Genomic DNA, 17,752 nt, shown 5'->3' on the forward strand with positions numbered 1-17,752 from the left:
CATGACTTGTTCCTAGATATCTAATTTAATCTTCACAACCACCCCACCAGGTGTTACCACTCCCAATTTACGGCTGAGAAAAACTAAGTTGCAACGCAGAAGATACCCTAGCAGGCCAATGGTGGAGCGGGCTGGAGCCCACCATCCATCAGCACAGAGATGTGTTTCCAGGGCATCTCTTCCAAAGCTCCTTCACAAGGCTGCTGGGACAGAGAAATGAAACAGCAGCGCCCATCTGTGTGCCTGGTGTATAGCGCCCATCTGCGTGCTCACTCTAAGTGATACCTACCCTCCGTTTTTTCTTACATACAGGTGGAAAACTGAGGCCCTTGGTAAGCTGGGATGAGCCACAAAGAAGGTGAAAAATAAAATTAAGAAAAAGTAGCCTGGGCATGGTGACTCACGCCTGTAATCCTAGCACTTTGGGAGGCTCAGGTGGGCAGATCACCTGAAGTCAGGAGTTTGAGACCAGTCTGGCCAGCCTGGCCAACATGGTAAAACCTGGACTCTACTAAAAATACAAAAATTACTCGGGCGTGGTGGTGGGCGCCTGTAATCCCAGTTACTCCGGAGGCTGAGGCAGGAGAATCGCTTTAGCCTGGGAGGTGGAGGTTGCAGTGAGCCCAGATGGTGCCACTGCACTCCAGCCTGGGTGACAGTGCAAGACTCCATCTCAAAAAAAAAAAAATTTATACTTGAGGCTGGATGCAGTGGCTTTTAATCCCAGCACTTTGGACTTTGGGAGATTAAGGTGGGAAGTGGAGGATTGGTTGAGCTCAGGTGTTCGAGACCAGCCTGGGCAACATAGCAAGACTTCTCTTTACAAAAAAATACTTCCAGTGGTTATAGACTTTAGATGTAATAGTGAGGAGACCTCTGCCACCCCTCCCTCTTGGTGGTATATATGATTCTGGTTTTGATTTAAAAAATACGCTGCATCCTGTAGGGTAGCACCCTACCCTGCCAGAAATAGTGTCCCAGCTATGCTCTAAAAGAGGCCAATCCACCACTCTATGCAGCCAGCTGCTTCTGGTCCACGGGGCACATGGTAACCCAGTGAATTCCTTTAGTGTTTGTGGGATGAGATGGCCAGGGGCAGACCTGTGTTACTTATAGTTAAATGATTACAAGCTTGCTTTGCCTTTTGTACACAGATTTGTGCCACGGATCATATCCAAACTATGGTGCAGTAAAATAAAAGCAGAGATCAAGCGGTAACAGGAGGCCTATGGGAAAGACCAATGAGAGCGCCCTACAACCACAGAACACTGCGGTGTGGCTGCAAAGCAGAAAAGAAAAACTGCTTTGGTCCCAGGACTCTTTCCAACATAGAGTTTGTGTAAGGATCTCATAAAGGGAGATTATGCAAAAGACTCTGGGAAGGAAATGCAACATCTGCTCATAAGACTCAGGAGGGTCTTGGCAGGTGGTTGCTAGTAAGGCCGGAAAGCATTGCAGAGCAGAGACACCAGAACACCACAGGCTCTGCCTGTGTTCTCAGAATATGGAGCAATTCCGATTGCTCTGTGTCCACAATGCTTGGGAGATAAAAGCCCCTTGATGCATGTGTGTAGTCAGACCTTATGTTGCCTTATCCGCTGCACCTCTCTCACCAAAACACCTGGATAGACAATGGTTGGTAAAATCTCAGTGTCCTTAGCATTTCTTAGGAGAGCCATGTATGCTATTGAATGCTGCAGATCTTCCTCCAGCTATCTTCCTCCTCAACCCCCCTCCCCACAGCCTGCAAGATTAACAAGATAATTTACCTAATAAAAGCACTTGGAGCCCGAGAGAGTGCATTGGACCCCTGGACCCATGCTTTAAAATTCTATTCTTGTGTCTTTGTCTTTCTTTTCTCACTCCCTGGTTACTGCCGGGACACGGGCACCCACGCACAGGGTTGGGCTGGTTCCCAACAAGTGTGAGCTCATTTGTACATTTCCTTGGCCATAACATGTATTGCCCTGGTTGGAGGCTATATTATGTTCAATGCCATGCTGATGGATATGGCATTCAGTAAGCCCATGAGTGGTGGTGCTGAGAAGTACTAAGTAGAGAAAGCAAATTCCTATGTGAAAATGTGCCTATCCTCATGAAGGTAAAATACAGCCCCTCTGTTATGGGAGGACCCAATCAAGCCAATCTACAATGAGGTGAGAATGGTGCCCAAGCAAGGACTCAGCCCTGGACCGTGAGGAGGGTGGACACTCAGCACTGACCACAGTCAGATCAGCCTCAGAGCAGAGAAGACTGTTACTGAGCCCGAGTGTAGCTTCCATCCTTGCCACCATGGCTACTTTATAGCATTGCACAAACCCTGCGGGGAGCTGGGAAAGCAGCTGACCTTCATCCACAGGACTGTCATCTTGTCCACCTGGTGATCATTTTGTCCCTTTGCCTTATTGTGGGCTATTATACCCACCATGCCTTTAACTGTTAAGCATCACCGTTTGGCCTTTGTACCATCAGGATACCATTATTCTCACTGAGATCAGGGAATCCACTTCCACTGATCCATCCAGCACACCCCACTAGCTCTCTAGTCAAGAGAGGACAGTCATCAAAGCAAGTCAAGGATGCTGGTGGCCCTCACCAATGCATTTCTTTTTTGAATTTATTTTATTTTATTATTTTATTTTTTTAATAGAGACAGGGTTTCACCATGTTGGCCAGGCTGGTCTCGAACTCCTGACCTCAGGTGATCCGCCTGCCTCAGCCTCCCAACGTGCTGGGATTACAGGCGTGAGCCACCACGCCCGGCCACATTTCTTTTTTATAAAATTTTATCTATCTAATTTTTTACTTCACACTGATATAGGCTTTTTTTTTTTTTTTTTTTTGAGATGGAGGCTTTCTCTGTCACCCAGGCTGGAGTGTAGTAGTGTGATCTCGGCTCACTGCAACCTCAGCCTCCTGGGTTCAAGCAATTCTCCTGCCTCAGCCTCCTGAGGAGCTGGGATAACAGGTGCATGCCACCATAACTGGCAAATTTTTTTTTTTTTTATTTGAGATGGAGTTTCGCTCTTGTTACCCAGGCTGGAGTGCAATGGCGCGATCTCGGCTCACCGCAACCTCCACCTCCTGGGTTCAGGCAATTCTCCTGCCTCAGCCTCCTGAGTAGCTGGGATTGCAGGCATGCACCACCGTGCCCAGCTAATTTTTTGTATTTTTAGTAGATATGGGGTTTCACCATGTTGGCAAGACTGGTCTTGAACTCCTGACCTCGTGATCCACCCACCTTGGCCTCCCAAAGTGCTGGGATTACAGGTGTGAGCCACCACATCCAGCCTACCAGCACATGTCTTAATGCTTTCGTAAAGGGAGTGTTTTTCAGACCTTCCTAAAATATGCGGCTAGCAGTGGCTAAGAAGGTTGCACATCGAGATTGCGCCACTGCACTACAGCCTGGCCACAGAGCGAGACTCCATCTCAAAAAAAAAAAAAAAAAAGGTTGCATATCATAAAGTCCAGCATTTCCATCTCCCTGAGACTTCTGATTCCTTCCTCTAAACTATGCCAGGGAAGTTCTGGCATTTCATGCTTATTAACTGTAGGCTACTACTTAATCCAGACTTTAATTAGCCAGTCTAGCAGACTATTAATGCTCCTGCCAGGTGCCCAGGCCAACACAGTAAATCCCAAATCCTGGATAAGCATCTACTGCAGTGAGCTTGGCTAAACCAAGACTTCCATCCCCCACCTTGGTCTAGTCCCCTCAGCACCCACTCCCACACCCACTACTGCAGCTCCTGCCAAGACAAGCTGGCCAGGCCTGTAACTCAGCCCTGTGTTCTCTCAGCATGGCCTTGTGCTTCTCCATGGGCTGTGCTGAGATCCAGCTCAGAAAGGGCCTGGGGCCAAGAGGGTTGGGGGCAGGGAGGGTTCTGAGGCTGATATCTTGGGAGGAGGGAGTATTAGAGTGCCTTAACTCCACAGACATGAGAATTTCAAGGAAATTTGGGGGTTCAAAGTTCTCAGTCTTGTTCACATCTATCCCATCTCAGGCTCCCAGTCCTTCCCCAGCAATGCTTACCTTAGCAGTCTCACTCTGTCTCCCAGGCTGGAGTGCAGTGACGTGATCTGGGCTCACTTCAACCTCTACCTCCCTCGTTCAAGCAATTCTCCTGCCTCAGCCTTCCGAGTAGCTGGGATTTCAGGCGTGCACCACCAGGCCCGGCTAACTTTTTTTTGAGATGGAGTCTTGCTCTGTTTCCCAGGCTGGAGTAGAGTGGCATGATCTTGGCTCACTACAACCTCCACTTCCCTGGGTTCAAGCAATTCTCCCGCCTCAGCCTCCAGAGTAGCTGGGATTACAGGCAACCACCATCATACCCGGCTAATTTTTGCACTTGTAGTAGAAATGGGGTTTCACCATGTTGGCCAGACTGGTCTCAAACTCCTGACCTCAGGTGATCAGCCTGCCTTGGCCTCCTAAAGTGTTGGGATTACAGGCATGAGCCACCACGCCTAGCTTTTTTTGCTTGTTTGTTTTGTTTTTTTTGCAACAAGGGATTCTGATTTCGTCCAGGCATTGATAACTTTCAGTTCTCTTTCCCCCTGCCCATGTTCCCTGTGGCCACCAGGAAAACCCAAATGAGTCCATGCCATAGCGATGAGAGACCACAGCCCCTTCAGCTCCCGTCTCCGAACTGTTTCCCACGCCTCATTCCTCACTGCCCCCAGAGCTCATCTGGGCAATGGTGATGCCTCCACATGTTGGAGATTACCTGGGTGCATTTCCCCTTTTGCAAAGAGGCTTCCCCATGTACTCTTGAATGCATGATCAATCCAATCCCAATATCCTGCTTGGGACTGCTCCTGGCACCAGCTGCTATACTGGTGAGCATGGGTAGGAAACAGATGACACACTGATGCTGGGTAATTTGAGGAGAATTTAATAAAGAGTCCATTTACAGAGTTGAAGGGAAATCCCAAGAGACAGTGCAGTACTGGGATTAATAACAAGCCTGAGGGAGTGAGGGGATGGAGTAGTGTCAAGGCCCCAAAGCCAGGGAGTTGAGTGGAGGGACCCTGCTGCCAGTGGTGACCCTGCACCTCAAGGAGGGAAACTGAGGAAGAAATACTCTGACATCCTTCTTTTTCTTCCCTCTGTTCTCCCTCCACCCCCGTTGGCCAAATCTAAAAGCCAATGGGCCAGGAAGACTATTGAAGGGGTCTGTAGATGTCATTGTCCAGGAAGCTGGATGGGGAAGGGTGACAGAGGACCTGGAGGGGCAATTCAGGAGACCCAGCATGGCCACCCACTTGATGAGAATCTTCATAGCTGCCATGATCCCACTGAATCTGTTGTGTCCTCAGGACAATCCCGTGAGGTAGACACTATCATCACTCTCATTTTATAGACAGGAAATCTGACACAGAGAGAAGTGAAATAACTTGCAGAGTCTCACAGCTTGTAAATGCCAAGGTGGATTAGGACCTGGACTCAGCCTGGCTTGGTCCAGTCTGCAGGCTCAGAAGGTGGCAATAAGAGCAGCTCTTACATGAGCTGAGAAGATCAAATACATTAAAACCGGGATAGGGCCAGGCGCAGTAGCTCACACCTGTAATCCGAGCACTTTGGGAAGCCGAGGCGGGCAGATCACAAAGTCAGGAGTTCAGGACCACTCTGGCCAACATGGCGAAACTCCATCTCTACTAGAAATACAAAATTATCCAGGCATGGTGGTGCATGCCTGTAATCCCAGCTACTTGTGAGGCTGAGGTAGGAGAATTGCTTGAACCCGGGAGGTGGAGGTTGCAGTGACCTGAGATCATGCCACTGCACTCCAGCCTGGGTGACAAGAGGGAAACTCTGTCTCAAAAAAAAAAACAAAAACCTGGGATAAGTGCGGCCTTCTCATTTTTCTTGGCACCTAATACTATTACTGCAGCAGGTACTGCACTGGATTATTTATGTAATAGACTATATGACCCATGTATATAATAACTACTATAATAACTTACTGCAGCAACTTCTTCCCTGGATAGGTCATAAGCCCCTTGCAGACAGGAATCAGTGTGCCAGCATTTGATAACTTTTTTTTTTTTTTAGAGACAGGGTCTCTCTCTGTCTCCCAGACTAGAGTGGAGCAGTGTAATCATAGTTCACTGCAGCCTTGAACTTCTGGGCTCAAGGGATCTTCCCATCTCAGTCTCCCAAATAGTGGGGACTATAGGCATGTGCTACTGTGCCTGGCTTATGTATGGCCAAATGCTTTCAATCAGCGCTTGCATTGAGTTGAATTCAATCTTTACTCCTTGAGTTTGTAAGAATGGATTCAGTCAGTCAGTCACTTAGTTAACATTTCTGAGTACCACTAGGTCTCTACATGAGTTGGTCTAGGCACATGTAGGTATTAGACGAGTAAGACTCAATCTAATCTAAGAGACTACATGTGCATACTAAGACCAGTAAGCGATTATGGGTACATGCGAAAAGGACCAATTAATTCTGATAGTAACTGTGCAATCAGCGAGCTCATTGAGGTCTTTGAAGGATGAATTGAGTTTCAATAATTGAGAGAGAGGGAAGGGCATTTCCTGCTGACATATATGTATATTATCTATCTATCATCTATCATCTATTAATCAATCATCTATCATCATCTATCTCTCTGGATGTCTTTTTTTTTTTTTTGAGACGGAGTCTCGCTCTCCCAGGCTGGAGTGCAGTGGTGTGATCTCTGCAACCTCCACCTTCTGGGTTCAAGCGATTCTCCTGCCTCAGCCTCCTGAGTAGCTGGGAATACAGTCGTGTGCCACCATGCTTGACTAATTTTTTTTTTTAAGGTGGAGTTTCACTCTTTTTGTCCAGGCTGGAGTGCAATGGCTCGATCTTGGCTCACTGTAACCTCTGCCTCCTGGGTTTAAGTGATTCTCCCGCCTCAGCCTCCTGAGTAGCTGGGATTACAGGAACCCACCACCACACCTGGCTAATTTTGTATTTTTAGTAGAGACAGGGTTTCACCATGTTGGCCAGGCTGGTCTGGAACTCCTGACCTCAGGTGATCCGCCTACCTCAGCCTCCCAAAGTTCTGGGATTACAGGCATGAGCCACCACACCTGGCCATGTCTGCTGTCTGTCTGTCTGCCTGCCTGTCTGTCTATCTATCATCTATCTATCTATCTATCTATCTATCTATCTATCTATCTATATCTATTGAGACAGAGTCTATTTATATATCTATATCTATATCTATATCTATATCTATTAGAGACAGGGTCTCACTCCTGTTGCCATCTATCTATCTATCTATCTATTGAGACAGGGTCTCACTCCCATTGCCCAGGTGTGCACCAGCTAATTTTTTGTATTTTTGGTAGAGATGGGGTTTTTGCCATGTTGGCCAGGCTGGTCTCAAACTCCTGGTCTCAAGTGGTCTGCCTGCCTTGACCTCCCAAAGTTCTGGGATTATAGGCATGAGCCATCTCGCATGGCCAAGGTATATATATGCTATATTTATTTATATATTATATATAAATATATATGTATGTATTAAATCTAAATAATGAAGGAAAGATGTCTGATGAATTATAAATGAGCTTAGGGATGTTTGGAACTGATCTCCAGACTTAGAGGTTGATACCTGGCCTTGCTACCCTCTGTTGAAATAACCTCTTGGTCTCCGGGGTCCTGGCTGACTCAAGGAGAGGCTCTAGATGTACCTGGATGGGAAATACCATTGCTTCTGTCTGTTTATTCAGTTTTCCTTATTTTCTCTCCCTGCCTTCTGCATGCACCTCTATGGCAGTGCACGGGCTTAGATGGCTGCCCACAGGGCAGGGGACTCTGGGCCCTATCAAGGGGAGGCACCCTGGTTTAGTGAAAGAGCATTGGGTTAGGAGTCAGGAGGCCTAGGGTCCAAACCCAGCTGTTACTTCCTTTCATGGACTTGGTTAACTATCTAAGGGGGTTTGGACTCGATGTTTGAGGGACTTCTTGTCAATACCTAATTCCTAACTTGTCTTGATCATTTTATAGGGTTGTGCTGTGGACAAAATGAGAGAATTGAGTGAAGAATAAGAATGACACTGAGGGCTGGGTGCAGTAGCTCATGCCTGTAATTCCAGAACTATGGGAGGCTGAGGTGGGCGGATCACTTGAGGCCAGGAGTTTGAGACCAGCCTGGCCAACATGGTGAAACCCTGTCTCTACTAAAAATATAAAAATTAGCGGGGCGTGGTGGCGGACACCTGTAATCCCAGCTACTCAGGAGGCTGAGGTAGGAGAACTGCTTGAACCTGGGAGGTGGAGGTTGCAATGAGCCAAGATCACACCACTGGACTCCAGCCTGGGTGACAGAGCAAGACTCTGTCTAAAGAAAAAAATGACACTGAGATGATCCCCGACTTCGCAACCACATGCACATCATTCTTCCTAATTCTGAGCACGTTTGACTTTCACTGTGGCTGGGAGAACACCCAAGGTTGTTTTGACGTCATAGATATGCTTTCGTCTTGCACTTGGCTAGTAGGAAAGGAGTCAATGGTATAGCAGGAAACCAGAGCCTCCAAGCAAGGATCCTGGGAGTACAACCAAGGCCAAGGACAGCTGAGAAAGAAGGTGAACCTGGTGAGTTAGGAGAAAATCCTTAGGGCAAGGACTGTATGAGTCTGCCCAGGGAACTGACCTTGGCCACAGACAAAATGATTTCTTCCTTTATGTAGTATTCTGCTAAATACCAATCGGCATACTGCGGTTCGATTCTGGCACTCACCATTCAGAGTTAGTGCAGACCCCGCAAGTCAAAAAGCACAATCCCCAACAAGACTGCGTTCATTTCAGAGGTCAGATGCAAGGTCAGGGGGATCCTCAGGTCACCCACACTTCTGACTGGCTACAAATATGGAGGTTTTTCATGATCCACCTCAGATTAAATAAGTCACTACAACAACTCACAGAACTCAGGAAAGTGCATTTTTTTTAGAGATGGGCTTTCACCATGTTGGCCAGGATGGTCTTGATTTCCTGACCTCGTGATCCACCCACCTCAGCCTCCCAAAGTGCTGGGATTACAGGCGTGAGCCACCGCACCTGGCCTATTCTTTTTTTGAGATGGAGTCTTGCTCTGTCGCCCAGGCTGGAGTGCAGTGATTCGATCTCAGCTCACTGCAACCTCTGCCTCCCAGGTTCAAACTATTCTCATGTCTTAGCATCCTGAGTAGCTAGGATTACAGGTACTCACCATCATGCCTGGCTAAGTTTTGTGATATTAGCAGAGACAGGGTTTCGCCATGTTGGTCAGGTTGGTCTTGAACTCCTGACCTCAGGTGACCCACTTGCTTAAGACTCCCAAAGTGCTGGGATTACAGGCATGAGCCACCATGGCCTGGCTCATGCAGTTCTTCAACCACTGCCTCCTGATGAATAACTGGAACTACAGATGTACACCACCATGCTCAGCTATTTTTTTTTTTTTTTTGTATTTTTCGTAGAGACAGGGTTTCACTATATTGCCCAGGCTGGTCTTGAAATCCTGAGTTCAAGCAATCCACCCACCTCAGCCTCCCAAAGTGCTGGGATTAAGGATGTGAACCATTGTGTCTGGCCTGTATTGATTGATTGATTGATTGATTGATTGTTTTTTCTTAGTAGCGTGAAAACAGATTTTTTTTTGGGGAGCACCAAATTTCTTTTTTTTTTTTTTAATTCGAATATATATTTATTTAGAATACACACTAACAGCATGATGATAAATTGTCATTCAAAAACCTGTACCAAGAAGCACATAATTTTTAAAATGTGTTGTTTTTCACAAGTAATTTAAGTATAGCATTATTATCATTTCGTACTTGAGTCAAAGACGACATTTAGATTCTTCGGCTTTGAGGCATTTAGTAACATTATTGTCTGGTCAGGCAGAGGAAAGAAATTCAAAAGCAGTTTCTTTTTCTTCTGTCAGTTCCTTTGCAGTAAGATCCATCTTCCCATGTAAGAAATCATTAATAGGGAGAACTTCAACGAACTTCCAGGTCTTATTCTTGATTACAACAGGGAATGAGTAGAGCAGATCATCAGGAACACCATAGGAGCTGCCATCAGAGATAACACCCGTGGACACAAACTCTCCCTCTGGGGTTCCAAACCAGATGTCCCTGACGTGGTCACAGATGGTTTTTGCAGCAGACATTGCACTGGATAGTTTTCCAGCCTTGATGACAGCAGCGCCACGCTGCTGCACAGTTGTGACAAATTCTCCCTTGAGCCAGTTGTCATCTTTCAGAGCTTCATAAACAGTAACTTCCTTTCCTTGCAATTTCACCTTGGCATGGTTGACATCTGGATACTGAGTTGAGGAATGGATTCCCCAGATAATGACATTCTTTACATCATTAGCAGTCACACCAAGTTTAAGAACAATTTGAGCTTTAGCTCGGTTGTGATCCAAATGGGTCAAGCAACTGAAGTTCTCCTTGGGGATGGATGGAGCTGACTTGGAGGCAGTCAGGAGTTGGTATTGGCTGGATTACCCACAACAATAACCTTAACTGACTTCTTTGCGTATTTATCCAAGGCCGCACCCTGGGATTTGAAGATTTTCACGTTTGCTTTCAGTAAATCTTTTCTCTCCATGCCCTCCCTTCTTGGCATGGAGCCTACGAGAATGGCCACATCCAGGTCTTTGAAGGCAACCTCTTCTTTATCTGTTGTGATGACATCTTTCAGGAGGGGAAGGGCACAGTCTTGAAGTTCCATCAGGACACTGTCCAGGACACCCATCATGGGGGTGATATCCAACAGCACAAGAATTATAGGCTGGTCTTTACCAAAGACAGATCCATTTCCAATACTGTACAGCAGTGAATATGCAATCTGACCAGCTGCTCCAGTTACAAGGACTCTGATTGGTTCAGACATGACTGAAAACTGCGAGGACAATTTCAACGCCTGCAAAATGAGCCTCAGAGTGTCAGATCACCTCTACTGCAGAACTTACTCCCCAAATTTCTTTATTTAAAGGAATGGTACAAAAAACTTAAGTGGATGTTTTGGTACAACTTATAGAAAAGGTAAAGGAAACCCCAACATGCATGCACTGCCTTGGTGACCCAGTGGCTATGGAGAAATTAGCCTAAGGCTTAGCTTTCATTATCACTGTCTCCCAGGGTGTGCTTGTCAAAGAGATATTCTGCCAAGCCAGACGGGTGCTCCCATCTTGCACAAGTTGGTCACGTGGTCACCCAATTATTTGATGGATTTCACCTGCTCATTCAGGTAATGTGTCTCGATGAAGTCACACACTGGGGGTCATTTCTGTCAGTGGCCAGTTTGTGTAGTTCCAGTAGTGACTGATTCACAATTTTTTCCAAATGTGACGCACACTCCATCGCATTCAGCCCGCTCTCCCAGTCATCATGGTCTGGTTTCTTGATATCCTGAAGGAAGATGCGGCCACCTCGTTGGTTCTGCAGCTTCATCAGTTTCTCCGCATGTTCCCTCTCCTCATGAGATTGGTGAAGAAAGTACTTGGCAAAGTTCTTCAAAGCCACATCATCGCGGTCAAAGTAGTAAGACATGGACAGGTAAACAGGAGGCGTAGAGCTCCAGGTTGATCTGGCGGTTGATGGCAGCCTCTGAGTCCTGGTGGTAGTTCTGGCGCACCTGCGAGGGGCACACGGTAGTCATGGCGGCGGCTAAGGAGAGGCGGCGGGGGCGGCGGGGGCGGCGGGGGCCTTGGGGCGGTCCGAGGGCGCGGTGTGGAGGTGATGGAGGGCTGGCTGTGGGCGGCCGGCCAGGGTGGGGGACAAGCGCCGGGTTCTGTCCAAGCACAATTGAAGCAGGAAACCGCGGCGACTCTCGGCGAAGAACATCTCTTTTTTTTTTTTTTTTTTTTTTTTTTTTTTTTTTTTGAGACGGAGTCTCGCTCTTGTTACCCAGGCTGGAGTGCAATGGCGCGATCTCGGCTCACCGCTACCTCCGCCTCCTGGGTTCAGGCAATTCTCCTGCCTCAGCCTCCTGAGTAGCTGGGATTACAGGCACGCGCCACCGTGCCCAGCCAATTTTTTTGTTTTAATAGAGACGGGGTTTCACAATGTTGACCAGGATGGTCTCGATCTCTCGACCTCGTGATCCACCCGCCTCGGCCTCCCAAAGTGCTGGGATTACAGGCTTGAGCCACCGCGCCCGGCCTTCTTTTTTTTTTTTTTTTTTTTTTTTTTTGTTTTGAGACGGAGTTTCGCTCATGTTGCCCAGGCTGGAGTGCAATGGCGCAATCTTGGCTCACTGCAATCTCTGCCTCCCAGGTTCAAGCGATTCTCCTGCCTCACCCTCCCGAGTAGCTGGGATTACAGGCATGTGCCACCACGCCCAGCTAATTTTTATATTTTTTAGTAGAGACAGGGGTTTCATCATATTGGTCAGGCTGGTCTCGAACTCCTAACCTCAGGTGATCCGCCTGCCGGCCTCCCAAAGTGCTGGGATTACAGGGGTGAGCCACTGTGCCTGGCTCTGTATTTATTTTTTATGTCTCCTTTAATCTGAGATCATTCTTAGCTTTTTCTTTATCTTTTATGATAATGACATCTGTGAAGTGTCCAGACCATTTTGCAGAATGTCTCTCACTTTGGTCTCTATTTCCTCAAGATTAGGTGTGAGCGAACATTCTTTGGGCAGGACTACTGCAGAAGATAATGTTGTGTCCTTCTCAATGCCAGTCACATCAGGAGGCACATAAGGCCAGTTTGTCCTATTACTTTTTTTTAAGACTGAGTCTCACTTTGTTGTCCAGGCTGGAGTGCAGTGGTATGATCTCAGTTCACTGCAACCTCCCTGCTTCCTGGATTCAAGTGATTCTCCTATCTTAGCCTCCCACGTAGTAGGGATTACAGGCAGGTACCACTATGCCCAGCTAATTTTTTGTACTTTTTTTTTTTTAAAAACGGAGTCTCGCTCTGTCACCAGGCCTCAGGTGATCTGCCCACCTCTGCTTCCCAAAGTATTGGGATATTAAGTGTGAGCCACCACACCTGGCCATTAAGCTTTGATTCTTTGATTAAGTTGATGTTCACCAGATCAGTCTAGCTTTTTTTATTTTTGAGACGGAGTTTCGCTCGTTACCCAGGCTGGAGTGCAATGGCGCGATCTCGGCTCACCGCAACCTCTGCCTCCTGGGTTCAGGCTATTCTCCTGCCTCAGCCTCCTGAGTAGCTGGGATTACAGGCACGCACCACCATGCCCAGCTAATTTTTTGTATTAGTAGAGACGGGGTTTCACCATGTTGACCAGGATGGTCTCGATCTCTTGACCTCGTGATCCACCCGCCTCGGCCTCCCAAAGTGCTGGGATTACAGGCTTGAGCCACCGCGCCCGGCCAGTCTAGCTTTTGATAATTTTTTTTTTTGAGTCGGAGTCTTGCCCAGGCTGGAGTGTAGTGGTGTGATCTTGGCTCACTGCAACCTCTACTTCCTGGGTTCAAGAGATTCTCCTGCCTCAGCCTCCTGAGTAGCTGGGATTACAAGTGCGCACCACCACGACTGGCTAATTTTTGTATTTTTAGTAGAGACAGGGTTTCACCACATTAGTCAGGCTGGTCTTGAACTCCTGAGCTCTTGATCCACCCACCTTGGCCTCCCAAAGTGCTGGGATTACAGGCATGAGCCACCGCGCTCCTTGGCCACTTTTGATAATTTAAAAACCACGGCCGGGCGCGGTGGCTCAAGCCTGTAATCCCAGCACTTTGGGAGGCCGAGGCGGGTGGATCACGAGGTCAAGAGATCGAGACCATCCTGGTCAACATGGTGAAACCCCGTCTCTACTAATACAAAAAATTAGCTGGGCACGGTGGCGCGTGCCTGTAATCCCAGCTACTCAGGAGGCTGAGGCAGGAGAATTGCCTGAACCCAGGAGGCGGAGGTTGCGGTGAGCCGAGATCGCGCCATTGCACTCCAGCCTGGGTATCAAGAGCGAAACTCCGTCTCAAAAAAAAAAAAAAAAAAAAAAACCTGACTTCCCAAGCAGTCAGAGCAGCTGTAGCACATCTGACCTGCCTTCACTTTATATCTTCTCTGGGAGCACCAGGAATTGAAGAATGGCAGGAATTGTGAAGAGAGTGATGTGGCTCTGACTGGGTGCGGTGGCTCACACCTGTAATCCTTGCACTTTGGGAAGTTGAGGCTGGGGGGGATCACTTGAGGTCAGGAGTTCGATACCAGCCTGGCCAACATGGTGAAACTCCGTCTCTACTGAAAATACAAAAATTAGCTGGGCTTGGTGGCGTACACCTGTAATCCCAGCTACTAGGGAAGCTGAGGCAGGAGGATCACTTGAATCCAGGAGGCGGAGGTTGCAGTGAGCTGGGATGAGGCTGCAGTGCGCTGAGATCGTGCCACTGCACTCTGGCCTGGGCGACAGAGTGAGACTTCGTCTCAAAATAATAATAATTATTATTTTTTTGATAATTAAAAAAAATAATGGCGTAGCTTGATGGCGGTGTCACTCCTGAGGCCCCTCGGAACAACTCTACAGTTATGCTTTGTCCGGTGCTGCGGAGCCTAGAATGGGGATTATCCCCCGCTATGCGTTGTACCTGAATCCCTGTAGGTGCGCCTGTGGGTGTGCACAAAAGTGGGCATGTGCGCGGTGCCTATGCATGTATGGGTCTTTTTGCCTGCAGCGGTGCGTCTGCAGGCACGTTCCGTCCTGTGCTAGCCTTCAGGTTTTGATGCGTCTGTTCCTTTTTTCTTCTAAAGCACATTCTACGTTGGGCACTCTGGATTTAGCTAAATCGTGCACGCGTCTAAAGCGTTTCTGAAGGAAGCTGGGTCAGAGCTCTCAAGTGCTCCCCCAGTTCTGGGCCGGCTTGGTACGGTCTACGGCCTCCCCTTCCTCCCCCCGCTCCGCCCCGTGGTAGTTGCACCCGTTCCGTCCGGAAGTGCTAGCTGCATGTCCGTCAGGCTTCCTGACCCGACATGGAGCGTCCCCGCAGCCCCCGCCGCTCGGCCCCGGCCTCTGCCTCGGTTACCCTGGTGCAGCTCCTGCAGCTGGTTCAGAAGGGCCAGGAGATCCCGGGCCTAGAGAGACGCCACATCGCGGCGATACACGGCGAACCCACAGCGTCCCGGCTCCCGCGGAGGCCCAAGCCCTGGGAGGCCGCGGCTTTGGCTGAGTCCCCTCCTCCGACCCTCAAGATAGGAACGGTCCCTGCCCGGGCGGAGCCTGGCTTGGCAGATGCAACGACTGCACCTTCTTCATGGCATACAGTGGGGTCCTGAGGTTCGAGGTCCTTTCCAGTGGAGATCTGGAGGGCGCGGCTCCAGTACCCTGAATGCCAGTCAGTTACTCATCTTTTGTTTTCGCCCTGACCTGTCTCAGCTGGACTTGTTCCTGCAACCACCATCGGGGTTTTGTATTTGCATTTCTGGGACATGATACGCAGTTAAGAAAAATTCTGTTTCAGCCCTTATATGTAATAAAAGGTTTGATGATGTAACTTGGGCCCAGAATGACTTTGAAGATACATTAAATAAAGCCCAAAGCATTTAAATAAGCCAATCAAGACTAAAATCTTGGCTCTTGGAATCAGCTGGATCAGGCAAGGGGCTAGAAAACTAGAACTTTGGAAAGGGTACCACAGCTACCCTGAAATTAGTCCTTTTATGTTAATTACGCCGCCTGGCTCAGTCCACTTACTTTCTCAACACTAGAGCTTACTTTCTCTACTAAAGCTAGAGTGTACCTGTTGCGTGCTGACATGAGCATACCCTAACCCACAGATTATGTAACAGGTCTAGCTTTTCTCAAAAATAAGGATTGTCTCAAAACTTGTTCAAACAATTAGTTATGTCATGGTACATATATACAAGTGCACAAATTTTATAACTTATTTGTATACAATTGTAAGTTACAAACTTATTGTGCTTTTTATTTAAAAAAAACAACAACTTATTTTTAGTCAACTAACTCCATTTTTTTTGAGATGGAGTCTGTCGCCAGGCTGGAGTGCAGTGGTGCAATCCCAGCTTACTGCAACCTTGCCTTCTGGGTTCAAGCGATTCTCCTGCTTCAGTCTCTCAAGCAGCTGGGATTACAGGCACATGCCACCATGCCCAGCTAAGTTTTGTATTTTTAGTAGAGATGGGGTTTCACCATGTTGGTCAGGCTGGTCTCGAACTCCTGACCTGTGATCCGCCCACCTCGGCCTCCCAAAGTGCTGGGGTTACAGGCGTGAGCCACCACGCCCGGCCCTCCCTTTTATTTATTTACCAGCAGTTTGCTCTGACACAATAAATTACAAACTATTGTTTTGCTTAAACCTTTTAACCACCATATCAGGCACACAGATTGGAGGACATTAGCTCCCATTTTTCAGAGTGGAAACACTGTACCCATATTTACTGTAAGAGCTGAGATATAAGCCTTGGGCTTCCATAGTCTCAATTTTTTTTTCCCATAACTTTGTAATACATCATTTTAAAGTAATCTGATTTCACAATGTTTTACAGTTTAAGAGTAACATCTATAGCATCTCTTCTTGGCAGGTTACCTCTGGAGAGAACCAATCTAATTACCTCATAAGCTGGCACATTTTAAGGCAGTTACACCTCTAACTTGAAGTCCCAGCTATGCTTGAGGGTCCCAGGAGCCAAAACTGCAGCCAAATTGATCTGATAGGACCAGGGAATAGAATGGTCAGGTGTTTCCAAGTTTAACCTAGGCCTGGAACATCCTTACCAATTGCTCAGATGGCAAGTGGGGGGCAACTAAGTGAGCAGCAGGAAGAACCACTTGGGGTGGACACTGATGAAAAACAGCAGTATCAGACCTACTGTTTTCAGGATGAAAACTCCCAGATGCCCAGTTGCTGGTCTACTATCTGCTATGTCATTACCAACAGGACAAAGGGCAATGTTTTTGGAGACTAGAATATGCAAGGAAAAAATGAAGCTGCCTGCCTGTCTGGGGCCTACAGAGCCAAACAGTGCTAATTTCATCCAAGGCAAACAACATTGTTCACTCCTTCCTGACCTGGGTTTTAAGGAAGAGTGCTGATCATTAGAGAACCAGGTAATTCTATCCTGAAGCCTAGGGGAAAAAATGGTGGGCATTTCCAAGTTGTAGATGGTACAGGGGGCAACACTATCTGCCATCATGAAAGGAAAAAGCTATCTTGGTAAGCTTTTGTCTTCCACAGGACATGGAACCAGAGTAGCAAGATCAGGGCCTGCATAACCAATCCTGATTAAAAGCAGGACTTCCTCATATAGGGTACATAAGGGCCAGGCATGGGTGCTTATGCCTGTAATCCCAGCAATTTGGGGAGGCCCAGGTGGGTGGATCACTTGAGGTCAGGAGTTTGAGACTAGCCTGGCCAACATGGTGAAACCCTGTCTCTACTAAAAATATAAAAATTAGCTGGGCATGGTGGAGCATGCTTACCAGCTGCTTGAGCAGCTGAGGCAGGAGAATCAATTGAACCCAGTAGGTGGAGGCTGCAGTGAAATGAGATCACACCACTGCACTCCAGTGTAGGCAAGAGATTCTATCTCAAAACAAAGACAAAAACAAAAAAACAAATAAAAACCCATAAGGTGGACAGGTATCTGAGAAGGTTCTAAACATCCTAGAATGGCAAGCAAAATTTTGAGTGTATACATGTTTTCCTGGCAAACGGGTCCTCATTCTCAAACCCTGAGCTTTTAGGAAAAAGTATTAAGCCAGTGTCAGATTAGGATACAAAATCCACCAGACACACTTAGAGCCAGTCAATTCTGAGAGCTCTCAAAGCCATCACTGAAAAGTTGGAACATA

The 17,752-nt window shown here is 47.6% G+C and overlaps 1 protein-coding gene and 2 pseudogenes across 1 annotated transcript; 1 reads left to right on the plus strand and 2 right to left on the minus strand.

Annotated features, from left to right (window-relative positions):
- Positions 1-9,639: 9,639 nt before the first annotated feature.
- On the minus strand, positions 9,640-10,940 carry LOC105705195 (malate dehydrogenase, cytoplasmic-like; annotated as a pseudogene).
- Positions 10,941-10,999: 59 nt separating this feature from the next.
- On the minus strand, positions 11,000-11,632 carry LOC105705192 (ferritin heavy chain-like; annotated as a pseudogene).
- Positions 11,633-14,886: 3,254 nt separating this feature from the next.
- Positions 14,887-15,496, plus strand: CUNH6orf226 (chromosome unknown C6orf226 homolog). The gene has a single exon (XM_012434969.2). The coding sequence runs from the start codon at positions 14,914-14,916 to the stop codon at positions 15,214-15,216; it is 303 nt and encodes a 100-aa protein (XP_012290392.1). The 5' UTR covers positions 14,887-14,913; the 3' UTR covers positions 15,217-15,496.
- The last annotated feature ends 2,256 nt before the right edge of the window (positions 15,497-17,752 follow it).

The sequence above is a fragment of the Aotus nancymaae genome, unplaced genomic scaffold (assembly GCF_030222135.1).
Source record: "Aotus nancymaae isolate 86718 unplaced genomic scaffold, 86718_ANA_hifiasm-v0.15.2.pri h1tg000040l, whole genome shotgun sequence".
Taxonomy (NCBI): Eukaryota; Metazoa; Chordata; class Mammalia; order Primates; family Aotidae; genus Aotus; species Aotus nancymaae.